The 12846-nt window shown below is 39.2% G+C and overlaps 1 protein-coding gene across 1 annotated transcript in view; it reads left to right on the top strand.

Moving 5' to 3' along the window:
- Positions 1–12846, top strand: part of LOC110676975 (ras guanine nucleotide exchange factor V) — a 271444-nt gene that overhangs the window by 245567 nt on the left and 13031 nt on the right. The window contains exon 2 of the mRNA XM_021847141.1: positions 6895–7447. Coding sequence (XP_021702833.1) covers positions 6938–7447 — 510 coding nt within the window. The 5' untranslated portion in view covers positions 6895–6937. The remainder of the gene's footprint in view (positions 1–6894; positions 7448–12846) is intronic.

Below are 12846 nucleotides of genomic sequence, written 5' to 3'. Positions count from 1 at the left end.
GCATCCTCGTCCAGGTTCCACCTCCCCGTCCATGCTATGTCTCATTATCCAGGTTATGCTTCCTCGTAGTCCCTCATCCAAATGGCTTCAGCATCTTATCCAGGGGGTTCCTCGGATCAATAACCTGTTGAAAATTACAGAATAGAAGGACGTTTCCGTCTCGCATCTTAGCCTACTCACTGACATCACAATAAGCCAATACCTCTCTTGTATTCAAGTCTGGTACATATACTCTGGGTATGTGGCGCGGGAATTGGGTAGAAGAGGTAGGATATTTACTACGCACAAAAACACCTGGATATGACAGTCAAAGGATTATTCTACCCACGATTTAAAGATAAAAAAAAAACAAGATCAGCAGGAAACTAACAGAAATTCAACTATACATCATCTTTTCAATATACAAACCAGCTCGTTTGAAGAACGATTAAGAATATCTATAGTGAAAATCCTGCGAAACCAACTGTAAGAATTGTTACAAGAATCTTCTCTAACCGTAAGAAAAAAAACAAATTGGAGCAATTCTTTATGGCGTTTCTGAATTAATCAATGGATGGTTTCTTAAAAAAAAACTACTGCCAACCCTGTAAATGTTCCGGGACAAATTACCATGTGCATTCCTGGAAGTAATTTTGAGAAGTTTCTGGAACTTCCTTAGTGAATTATCAAAATATGTTTAAAGAATCTTTGGATGAAGTAATGGATTTATCTAACTAAGACCGGTCCCATCGTATTATACACAGCACGAGTGTAAAGGTGCTAGCGATTTCTGAAAGTGCGATCACTCTTGACATAATCTTTCAAAGAATTGCTGAATCTCTTGACGATTTTCAAGGCAATTCCGATAGAACTCCCACAGTTAGTTCCTTAAAAGTGATTCGATCAAATTGCCACTGGTTTTTGTAGCACAACTCATAACCATATTTAGAACCGATTATGACGATTTCCAGGAAGTTAGTTTTTTGCAGGATTGTTAAGGATACTCATATGTTTTAATATTAATGATAATAGTTGGTTCAAAAAAAGATCTCAAAGATAGGGCTGACAGCAGGTTTCTTGTTAGAGACTTGGTCTCTATTTTAATGTCTCTGAAAAGTCTCTCTTTATAATGGGAGATCTCTTAAGTCTCTATTTTCAGAGACTATAACGTGTCAAACAGGCTATTCGGCTATTCAAGAATTTCGTCCCAGGTTCACCGAGGAAAAGCTTCAGGAATTATCTTAGTGATTTTACTTATAATTTTTCTTGGTTCTCCTACAGCGATCTCTTTAGATATTCTTCTAGAGATTTCTCTGCAAATTCTGCCAGAGATTTTTCGAAAGGTGCTTAGAATAATTTCTCCAGAATTTGCTCCAGGCAATCCTTGAGAACTCCAAAAATACTACCTTCAGTAATTTCCTCAGGTATAATTTTGATTTTTTTTTTCCAAACCTGTCCTACAATTTCCATCCGATGCAGGTTGTTAGGCCGAATTCCGTCAGGCCCAAAGTGCCGTTAGGCCGAAAGTGCCGTTAAGCCGGAAGTGCCGTTAGGCCGAAAATGCCGTTAGGCTGAAATAACAGTTGACCATTTACTAATACTTCAAATGGCTAACAAATTCATCAGTGTTTTTCCCTTCTTCTAATCAAAGGCTGTTTTTTCAAGTTATATTTTACAGAGGTTGTGTGGGCTTCTAGGTAATTCAAAATATCCTATTCTAACAACTAACAATCCATTCGAACTGAAAATTCATCCGGTGGCTTCTAGGTGATGCAAATTATCCTGACCTATCCCTGTTAACTCCTCTACCGGCATATATTTTTTACCGCTAAAAAATATTCAAATCGCGATAACTTTTTTGTTTCTCCATATTTTTGCACCATTTTTTCAAAACCCTTCAAAAAACTCTTCAAGTATAAGAATATATGTCGATATTGATAATTGGTCATCTGGATCCGAAGATATTTCAAAATTCCTTGGGGGACCGGCGCGTAGCCATAACCCACGTGAATCAGGATACAAATTTTTTATCTTATTCGGATATTCACTCCACGGAATGATATTACAATGCGAGTGTGGTGGAAAAATGAAGCAATTTGGTGCAGCCGTCTTTGAGTTATGAGCATTTATGTTTCTGGTAGCACGCTGAACAAATAAAGATCTTGAAAACTATTAAAACCTCACATGATAATTTTCAGATTTCTCCTAGAATAGGGTCGATGTACCAATAGCCGCATAGCTAAGAACAAATATTTGTATAAAATCGAAAAATAACGCTAGCGTCATTATTTTTACATTATCTGAAAGCTTTTTATCTTGGTTTTGTAGGAAAAATATGAAAACTACGAAAACTCATATGTTTGTATTTATTATCGCTTGTGCCACTAAAGGAACACATGTGCCTATAGTAGCACTATTTCTAATTTCTGTTGCTATAGTAGCACTAGCATCAAAGCGTTGGCAAAATACAAATCAAAACAGTATTTTAACAAAACTTTTACATTTTTCCTTCAAAGTGTGGGTCAAAAGCTTTCGTTTGTTGTAAAAAAGTTCTAGATTCATGAATAATTTTGTATAATAAAAAAAAAATTCTCTCAGTAGTACTACTATTGGAACAATAGGTTGACTATAGGCGCAAGGGATCATTTTTTCGATCATTTTTTGAACAAAATCAAGCTGTGTATCAATTTTACTTAGATAAATAGCTTTATAGCAAAACGGCCGTTAAAAGCCACTAGTGCGACTATAGGGGACTGTCTACTAAGGGAACACTGACCCTACTGAACCGATTTGTATGTTTTTTTTTTCAGAGTAGCTCCTTATTACCTGGCATTGTATAGTACACATTTTATTGTTTTGATAAATTGACCAAAAAAAATGGTCGCCAAAGACATTTTATATGGAGAATGTCGGTCTCCCAAGGAACATTGGAATATCTTCAAAACAAGATCACCAATGATTGATATCGAGACGAATTCTTAAACTAGAAGAGTTTTTTGAGATCTTGTGAAAAAATGGTGCAAAAATATCGAGAAACAAAAAAATTATCGCGATAAAAAGTGGTAAAAAATGAAGCTGGCGGTAGAGGGATTAATTACCCACTCGACCTTACGGTTCATTAGAATTATCGGCCATTTTCGGCATAATTACACTTTCGGCCTACCGACCCTTTCAGCCTAATGGCATTCGGCCTAATGACCTTCGGCCTAACGACATTCTGCCTAACGGGATGAAGCCCTCCAAAACTACTATCTTCTGTAATTTCCTCAGGTATAACTTTGATTTTTTTCCAATCCTATCCTAGAATTTCCATCAGATATTTGTTCACTAATACTTCAACTGGGTTCTCTAGTTGTTACTCTAGGAGATCTTCTTGAGATATCTGCAGAATTTCTCCCGAGAAAATTCTTTGAGGTTTGTTTCAGAGTTTTGAAAAATAATAGCTGAGGAGTTTCCTTCAAGAATTCACCCACGATTCCTCCTAGAAATCCAAATCTCCTTGATGGGTTCTTTAGAACATCTATTTTTTTTCTAGGCATTTCTCCAGCATTTCATCCATTCCTGCAGTTTTTCCAAACATTTTTGAAAAAGTATCTCAAAAAATCCAATGCCACCTTCAAAAGTTTATTTAAGTTTTCACACCAGCTATCACTACAACAATTTTCCAAATAATTCCTCCGATCTTTCCTACATGTTTCCTAATGGTTTTCGAGAAATTCCTTCAGAATATCCTGCAAAATACTGTCCCGTGATATGAATGATTTTTTTTCTCGATTATCTTAGCAAATTACCTTGGAAATCTTCTAAAACTTCCTCAAGAGACCAGGCGTTACTTCAGAGATTATTGTTCATTAGAAGATAAGAAATTGAGAAATTCCATTTCTGTGGTTCTGTTTGGGTAAACCCAGGTTGAATTCTTGAGGCTTTCAAAACAAAATTCTTGAAAAGGAAAATCCTTTAAAAATTTCGAAGTAATATCTGATTAAATTTAAGATTCAGTTCCTAGTGAAAATCATGAAAACAAATACAGTGATAGGTAGTTCCAAAAAAACTTAGAGCTTAAAATGTCTGCTCTGATGCTATGATGAATCTGGCTCCTATTAGGTTTCGTTTTATTTTCATTGTTCCTGTTTGGTCTCCTTTCGTCGTCATTCTGGTTCCTTTTAGGTTTTTTTTTTCATGCAAGATGTCTTGCGCTACCAGCCCTGTAAGGACGGAAAGCTTCCTTAGTCTTGTAGTAACGACTGGAATGAAAATGAAGGGGTTAAAAGCAAACGGTTGTCAGTGAAACAAACCGAGTTTTGTGAAAATCTACTTTTTATTTAATTTTTTTCTATACAAATTGTATAAAAGTAAAAAAACAAGCCAGTCTTCTATGAGTTATGAAAATCACCTGAAAATATATTTAGAACGCTTGGAAACAGTAAAATTTCTTCAACTCAATACCGGCCAAAATATCACTTACACCCCTTTGCGATTGATTGCTCCTCATATATAGTAACTTTAAATTTCCAGTCTAGGATTCCATAAGGTAAATTTTTTTCTTAGCTGCAATGCACGCTATGTCTAAACCAGAAAATTATGCAAATCGAATGTACCTCGGATTTTTTCCGCTAGAGTTCAGTATTTGGGTTATATTTTCATAATCGGAAGGTTTCAAAATATTCCATCGGTAAAATTTGTCCCATACATTTTGTATGGACTAAAATGTGTAAGAAAACGTGATTTTCATTGATTTTCATAGTCTTTATATGGAAAAATAGCTAAAAAGTGGAAAAAACTCCACATTTCACCGATGGAATATTCTAAAACCTTCCGATTATGAAAATATAAACCAAATACTGAACTCTAGCAGAAAAAAATCTGAGGTACATTCGATTTGCATAATCTTCTGGTTTAGACATAGCGTGCACTGTGCACAATATATTTGCCATCGTTTGTCTTACCCATGGTTTCGAACGTGGACGCGCCTCTGCTCTGGGTACTCCAGTAGCATAAAAGAGCTATAAACTCTCATAGATAATTCATCACCCAATGATTTAGTTATCTAAGACAATATATGTTCCGTAGTAGTTGTTTGAGAACCTTGAAAATGCTGCCAAATGCAAAAAGTAAAAACTTAACTTCAAAACAGAAAAAATTCAACTTCAGTAATCTAGAATAAGGAGCCATCAATTAAGTATAGCTCATCATCGCGAACTCATTTAGAAGTTTTGAATCAAACAACATTTCTAACCAGAAATAGTTTGTCAAATCCTGTAGTATAGAAAAACATGACTAAGCAAAAATAAACTCCAAAAGTTTCATCTAAAACTTCCGATAGTGGAACTCTTTGCCATTATATCGCAAACTATCGTCACAGTCTCTCACCACTGTATTATTGATTTGGCGTAAGTTTCACCGTCCCGCTGCTATCCCAGTACCTATATACTCATGATAATGAAAGAATTTTGACCGGTTAGGATTTTTATTTATTCACACTCTCAAAGCGGCACTACGCAAGAAATGGCTATGGACCAAACATGAAAAAATAAACTCCGAATCGAGGCGAGAAGAGTAGCACTCTCAATTTGCATACAAATTAGACAATCAAATATCGTTAAGCAGTGGTGTAGAAAAGAGTGTGTCTCCTGATATCCCACTTGTATGCAGGCTTGGACGAGAGCAGGGCGCGAGCATGATGCAGGTTCAACCAGCAACCCAAAACCAACGAATAGACCGCCCTGACGATGGTCCGGTTTGCCCACCTGCCTGGCTGATGGCTGTGCTGCCCATTATGGTCATTAGCCGGCTTCATCGGATGGACGAACAATCGGTGGTCCACTCCGAGCGCTCTTGCATCTCCCCCTTCGGTCTTGCCCATGTGTCCACCATATGTGATGACCTCACTTTTAGCTAGCCGTATCAGAATGAGCTAAAGGGTGCATTTCTGCGTGTGAAGTTTGTGGATCCAATTCGTCCGAAATTCCGAAAGTGGCTGCTGCGCTGGTGGATAGAGGAGGCACCGGGAGCACACTCTGGAGTGTGCGGTGTACCGATAAACTTGCACATCACCGACTATAGAGTGAGTGTGAGTTTAGAGATATACTCTCGCTATCCATTGGCGTAGCTAGGATTGAATACCTTTGAATGTCCGTATCATACTTCAAACGTTTTTAAGATGTCCTTTGATGCATATAGAACTTGATGCCAACAACTACATTGGGTTCCTATTGAAGCTACTTGGACAGGCAGGATAATGTTTTACAAGAATTGGAAGAATATAGGCTGTGGTAGATTCCGTAGGCCTTTCTATTGTAAAAAAAATTGGAGATGATCCATTTTACATAAATACGTTTAGCATAATAGTCGTTAAGCATAAAATCCTGACTCCCCCTCCCTTATTTCTACGCCAATGTCTCTCTTCCTTGATGTGGTTTTGGGGAATATCGAATCATGTGTATGGGCTCTTCTATATCGGTAGTGTCAGGCTACCACATTTGTTACTCCGAAGCACACCCAGCCAATGCTTCGAATGGGCTGCGCTGCGAACGGATGACGGGAGGTCCCAGGGAGAGGAAATTGTCTGCGGGTTGAACCGAAATTGCTGTAAATAATCGGGTATGGGTTCTGTGGTTTTAATTTGATTTTCCTTCCACACTTTGGGATGCTTCCTGGATCAGCATCGTTGGTGTACATGTGAGTGCGAAATGACAGCAATGATGACGATTTTGCGGATTACATGGGGAGGAAGTGCTAACGCATTTGCATTGGAAGTAAATTTATTCAACGCCATTTTGAATTTTATGTTCATAAGTGGATATATCCATGATACTGATTCTTTCACAGTACATAAGGTTTCAGACATATCAAGTAAATTAAGCTTATATTTATTGATTCCAACTAATAGCCCGAAATTTATCTTCCCTCTTACAGAGTCACCATTATCATCAGTTGCCATAAATTATCATAATGCAAAATGGAGCTCTCTACGATGGGGGGTCGTCGTCTGACCTCTCAGCAGCTACAGCAACTACAGCAGTCCCAGCAACAGCAGCAGTCAGACCAGCAATTTCAACCTTACCAGCACCCGTTGCATCCAGCCCAGGCAATGCTATTCCAGCACCAGCAGCAGCAGCAGCATCCCGGTCAACAAATGGCACCTCCACCATCCATGGGAATAGGAGGACTACATCGTTCCGCTCCACGGTTTCATGCCTCAAGGCACCGGAAGGACTCGCTCGGGAAGAGTGTTAGCAAGTATATGTACCCGCCGGGGTCGCCCTCGATGGGGTTCAACGAGAATATCTACCATCCCCAGACGACGGCCGCGGTGACAATGACGACCAACAACGGCAACAGCCTCGGCAGCAGTTTGGCCAACAGCAACAAGCACAACCGTTACCCGGAGCCGGATCCGGACGTAATCGAGGTCTACTTGGAGGACGATCCCATCAAGCTGAAGGAAGCGGTGCGCGATGGAAAGGAAGTGAGTACAATGTTCCAAAAATTCAAGCTTATTAATTGCACATTTAAAACATTTCATGATTATAAACAAAAATAAAACCTCTCTCTATTGCGGAATTCGGGGAGCAATAATAATCCATTACCACAGGACTGTTTCTCAACCCGTTAGCGTCCGAAGTCTCACAACTGAAATTCAGCGTATTTGCTATCCATACTTTTGTTTTCAGAAAATAAGCTTTATTCCACTAAAAGAATTCAAACGAATGGTGCGTACGTCAGAAAACTTTGAGAGTTTATGTGAGGTCTCCCTAGGACAAACTCATCTAATTACTTAATGTACACAGGGGCTTGTCTATCACATTCATTGGACATTGTAATAGTGCACGTTTCTGTGCTTGCTAACTATGTTTTTTTTTGTAGTTTTACGTAAATTTGCTACCAATGCTCTGTACATCTTCACAGTTCGAGCGAAACATGTAAATTTCTGAGACATATAATGCACATAATTGGAGCGTGGTATATAATGGATATATACATGATATGTCATGTAAACTTCAATTATATGTCATGTAATTCAGCAGGATTCTATGTGATTACATGACATATAACATAAATTTACATGATTCCAGACTTAAATTTACATGACGTCATGTTTACATCGCATAAATGAAGTTTACATGACGTGTAATCTTCATTATTTTTAACGGTGTTGCACTTGGTCTGAACCATTGGGATGATCCCTGTTAGAGAATAGTTTTTGGTGCACAGGCAACCTGATGACCCAAAGCTAGGACACGGAAAAGTGCCCGACAGATACAGGTCTCCCCAATCGTTGTTGTCACTACGCGTTGTCTCTAGTTCCGACGTTGACCATTCGCCAAATTCGACTTGAGGCACCTTCTTATCTTCTCCAAATTGGATGAAAATTTGGCTGGTAGTTTGTTTTGGTATTGCAATTCGCGACTACGAAACAAAAAGAGATTTACAAAGCACTCGCACTTATGGAAAACCTCGTAAGGAACTGTCATCGTGTGCGTGAAAAAAAAAGCAAAAATATATCTCTCCTTGTTTTTCTCACAGAAAATCGAGGAAAACAGCAGCAGCTTCGTAGTCCCGAATTAGGACTAGGGGGTGATTGGTTGATTCCCAGAAATTTCGATTTTTGTGAAATGGTCTAATCTGCTGTGATCGTTTTCTCTTCGTCGATTTTCTCTTTGCATTACTACGCGAAATTTTATAGGGTTTTGAAACATTTTACGGTGCAGTACAATAAAGAATGATGAGTACTTTCTACTAAGTCAAAAATAGCAATCGAAAACAGTTGCCCGGCTAAATAATTAACTAAAGAGAAAATCGATGAAGAGAAATCTATTACTGCAATTACGCCCTTATAATACTGAACGCGAGATATAAATGACAGAGAAACAATGCCAAGTTTTTAATGAATTGAATTCGCTAATATAAAATAATTCATGCCAAAAAAACTCACCTTGAAATACTTTCTAAAAGTTCTAAAAGTCACTTACCGATTTGGACAATGCATTTGCAACTTTTTTGATTTATAATACAAAATGTCTACTTTACAAGTTTTTATCTATTTTTTTATGGATCGATTCATATCAGATTTGAACATAACTAGAGTTTTAACGAATATTTGTATTTTTTTTTCTTTTACGAGTTTAAAGCAATAACGGTATTTTTTTTTTTTTTTAACAATTTTTCAAAATTTACACAAACCAAAAAATTGACGAAATAGATTGAACAACACAAGTAACATTTAGATGAGTTTAACAATTATACTGAAAATACTTGTGTAGGTCTCTTATATTTTGAGATAAATTCTGTGAAAATTTTTCTCGAAATTCACTTTAATCGGATCAATATTGTTCTTGATCTCTTTGTATTTAATTTTCAAATATGTACCTAACCTTTCAGACCATCATAACCATCGCGTTGCTGATGCGAACGGAAAGCGAGATTTTTTCAACATTATTGTACAAAATACAACAGTGCGACGACTGAAGTGTTGAAAATATATGTGAACACTAAAGTGATGTCCGACATGCTGTTTAAATTTTATTCATATCGGGCTATATATAACTGAGATTTATTCCACAAAAGTAGACCATTTTGTATGGAAGATCGAAAAAGTCGCAAATGTATTGTCCAATACTGTACATTTCTTTGCGTTTGGGCTCCTCAACCAGTCAAAAAGCAATCTATATTTAAATATTTTGAATAAAATAATTTCCAAAAATTTCCAGAAATAGGAGAAATTTTAGAAGTCACAATTAAAAAAATTAATTATTCTTAAAAAAAATCAGCGTTCTGCGGACACCTCTGCTCGACCAAGATCCTGGTTCAATTTTGTAAACTTAAATATGTTCAGCAGAGATATTGTTAGAGATTTGAAGACTTTTTGCAGGCCCATAGCCTTCCCTTTAAAAATCAAAAATATTACTCTTTATGAAATGAAGATGGATGAACGCAGAAACATTTTACATGATTTCAATGACTGACTTTCCAAGAACAAAGTTGCAAGAGTAAAGGATTAAACACCAGCATGAATAAAAATTATAACATGCGGGCCGCATCACATTAACATTCAAAATCCATTCGCGGGCCGAGGACCGTAAGCGGCCCGTGGGCCGCAGTTTGGTGACCACTGACCTAAACCACCATGCCGAGTACGGCATCTGGCGTCAAATACCGTCGTAGAAACCAGAGTTCGGACGAGCTTGAGCACCGACACTTCTGCGTTGCGATCATTGAATAGCACTTTCCGTACTGATCCAAACACGTCGAACTCTGCCCTTAAGTGTACTCGGGCCGGGCACTCCACCAATAGATGATTAGCATATAACCTCTGATCGCACGACTGGCAGTATCGCCCCTGAACCTTCGCCCATGAGTGAGTCGAGTATGTCCGATCCTCAGCCGAGTCAGAATTTTCTGATCTCGAGGATTAGGTTGTCTCGCCGCCTTTCTGTTGTGTTTTTTTGTTCTGCGCAGAAAGGCCTCTCGGTTTTTAAACCACTAGGCGTTTCATACGTTTCTAGACGTTTGCTCTAGCCAGCGGGTAGCGTCACAGGCACGGTAGTTACCTCCTGTTGAGCACGACAACCCTGGTTTGCTAGTTTAACAGCAGTCTTATTGTCTGGGATTAGAGTTACATAATTCTCAGGAGCACATAAATGTACTGACGAGCCTCATACCAAACCGTCTCTCAGCACATCGATATCCTAGTGTGCTGGGCTAGCCGGAGGTTCACGAAAATTCTAAAAGCGTGCTAGGTGATGTGCTCTCGGGAAGACTCGTCTCATGCGTTGATCGGCGCTACGGCTCGCCATCGGTATCCACGTTGTGAAACAACTGCTTAGTAACGAAGAGCCTATACAACTTATTTCGGCTTATTATGCAGATCCAAATAGCCTACCGTTTTGATTCATATTACGGACACTTAAGGCTTCAGTGAAGAACGACTAATCGAAATACATATAAATTGAATCGTTCTTTATAAAACTTTAGTGAATCAGGCCTTGCAAACACTTAAATTTAGAATGGTGGGTGAAGATTCGGATTCCACAACTTTAATTCAATTTAATCAATAAAAATGTTCGGCCTCTTCATGATTTTTATTCCGGACACAGCCACGTTTTTGCTTCATATTCCGGACACTTTGATTTGAATTCCGGACAGGTATTGAATAACACAATTAGAATAGTTAAATCATTAATTAAACGCACTTAGCCGTTAGAAAGACGTCAAAACTAGTTGAACTTTGTAAATTTTCATGGATTGCTATGTAAAATGTTTATGAAAATCATCTTTAAAGGTGGGAATTTTTTGACGGCACATTTTGAAACATTTCGAGTGAAATGTTTCCCATACAAAGTAGAGTGTCCGGAATTTGAAGCTGTCCGGGATTCGAATCGAAACGGTACATAATGTGGTCGAAGACTCGCGATTCAAGAGTTACAATTTCGATCCCGTTGAAAACTTTTGTTATTTCTTCAAATATTGCGCTGAATTTAAAACAGCATATGTGACAGAGTGCATGAAACCGCAGTGATACACATCTCAAGAAAAATATGGCGCACCAAAAAAGGTCTGACAATGTACAGCGCGCCCGTGCGCTTAGAAGCAATGAGGTTCCTGCACCTAAGGCTACAGGTCGTGCACAGTAACTCTATCTGGGATACCCGCGTGGACTGGAACCCAGACTAAGGTTATGTTCGTGAACCATTGTACTTCTATCAACCCAACCACAGATGACCAATCCGCCCATGTTCATTGGCGGAGAGACAGCCTGCGGAATAAGAGAAGACGACAGTCTGAACCCCGTTAGCAAACTTACAAGCCTGCAGCAGGGCGTAGGCCTCAGTTGAGAAGATACTACGTTGGCTGGGTAGACGGACGCAGTGGTTTACGGCACTTCCAGACACACCATTACTGACTTCGTCAAGAACCGACGAGCCATCAGTGAATAGGAAGGGTCTTCCGCTATACCGGGCCGCAACTTCATCATATGCAGCCGTGGCTACATTAGGATTGGCTTTGGCACCGCACCACTGCAGTCGACTTTCGGAGCCGACTCATCCCAGGCCCTTTGCCACAATGTTGTTTTTTTGAGGGGGACTGTGCTCAAAGTGTGTAAGTCAGTATCCGTTAAACTGTGCCACCCGGAAAAGGCTCTTTGAACCAAGGGTCCTCCTTCAGGAGGGTTACTCCTCTCTAGAAACGGTGGATCCTTCCAACTCCGACAGAGAATTTGCCAGCGGTGGTAAATCTTCCAAACCGATGCAGTATGGGCATAGGCCTTGGTTGGTTCTGCTCTAGCCTACGCCGGCACAGAACATTCTGAAACCTGAAGACGAAAGTTCTCCTAAAGACAAAATTCTCCCTGAACTCGGTAGTACCCCTGCTGATCGATCATGTTCCGAGATCAATTCTGGACGTAACGTAAGGGCTCTGCATGTCTAAACTTATCAAGATGCTTCTTGAAGCAGCCATGGTATGAATTGTGCAAAGTAGATGTTGACTTCTCCAGGTTTTCTATCCACGCTGTTAGATTTGGGGTTAACCCATGAGTTCATTGTTCTTTCACAGTGCTATCCCACTCTTACATTTTTTATCGAATTGGTCATCGCTACCTTTATTTATCTTTTTGTCTCTTTCTGTTTCAGGATTTCCGCACTTTAAACAAAGCTTTCACCTAAGTTCAACCTAACCTTTAGGTTCTCACTCAACGGTATTTGGCTTGGACTGTGAGACTTTTTTCGGTAAATGCTTCTTTGTTGGTTCGCTTGACTCCACTACTTAACTCGTCATGCTCTTAGGGCGGACCGGTTGGATGCCGAGGTCGATCTTGTGATTCCGGTTGGGGGGTGACTTTCGGTTCGCACGCGCCAAAGCCGGCAA

The sequence above is a fragment of the Aedes aegypti genome, chromosome 1 (assembly GCF_002204515.2).
Source record: "Aedes aegypti strain LVP_AGWG chromosome 1, AaegL5.0 Primary Assembly, whole genome shotgun sequence".
NCBI lineage: Eukaryota > Metazoa > Arthropoda > Insecta > Diptera > Culicidae > Aedes > Aedes aegypti.
Note: the sequence above shows the minus strand (reverse complement) of the source record. Positions and strands in the feature narration are given on the sequence as shown.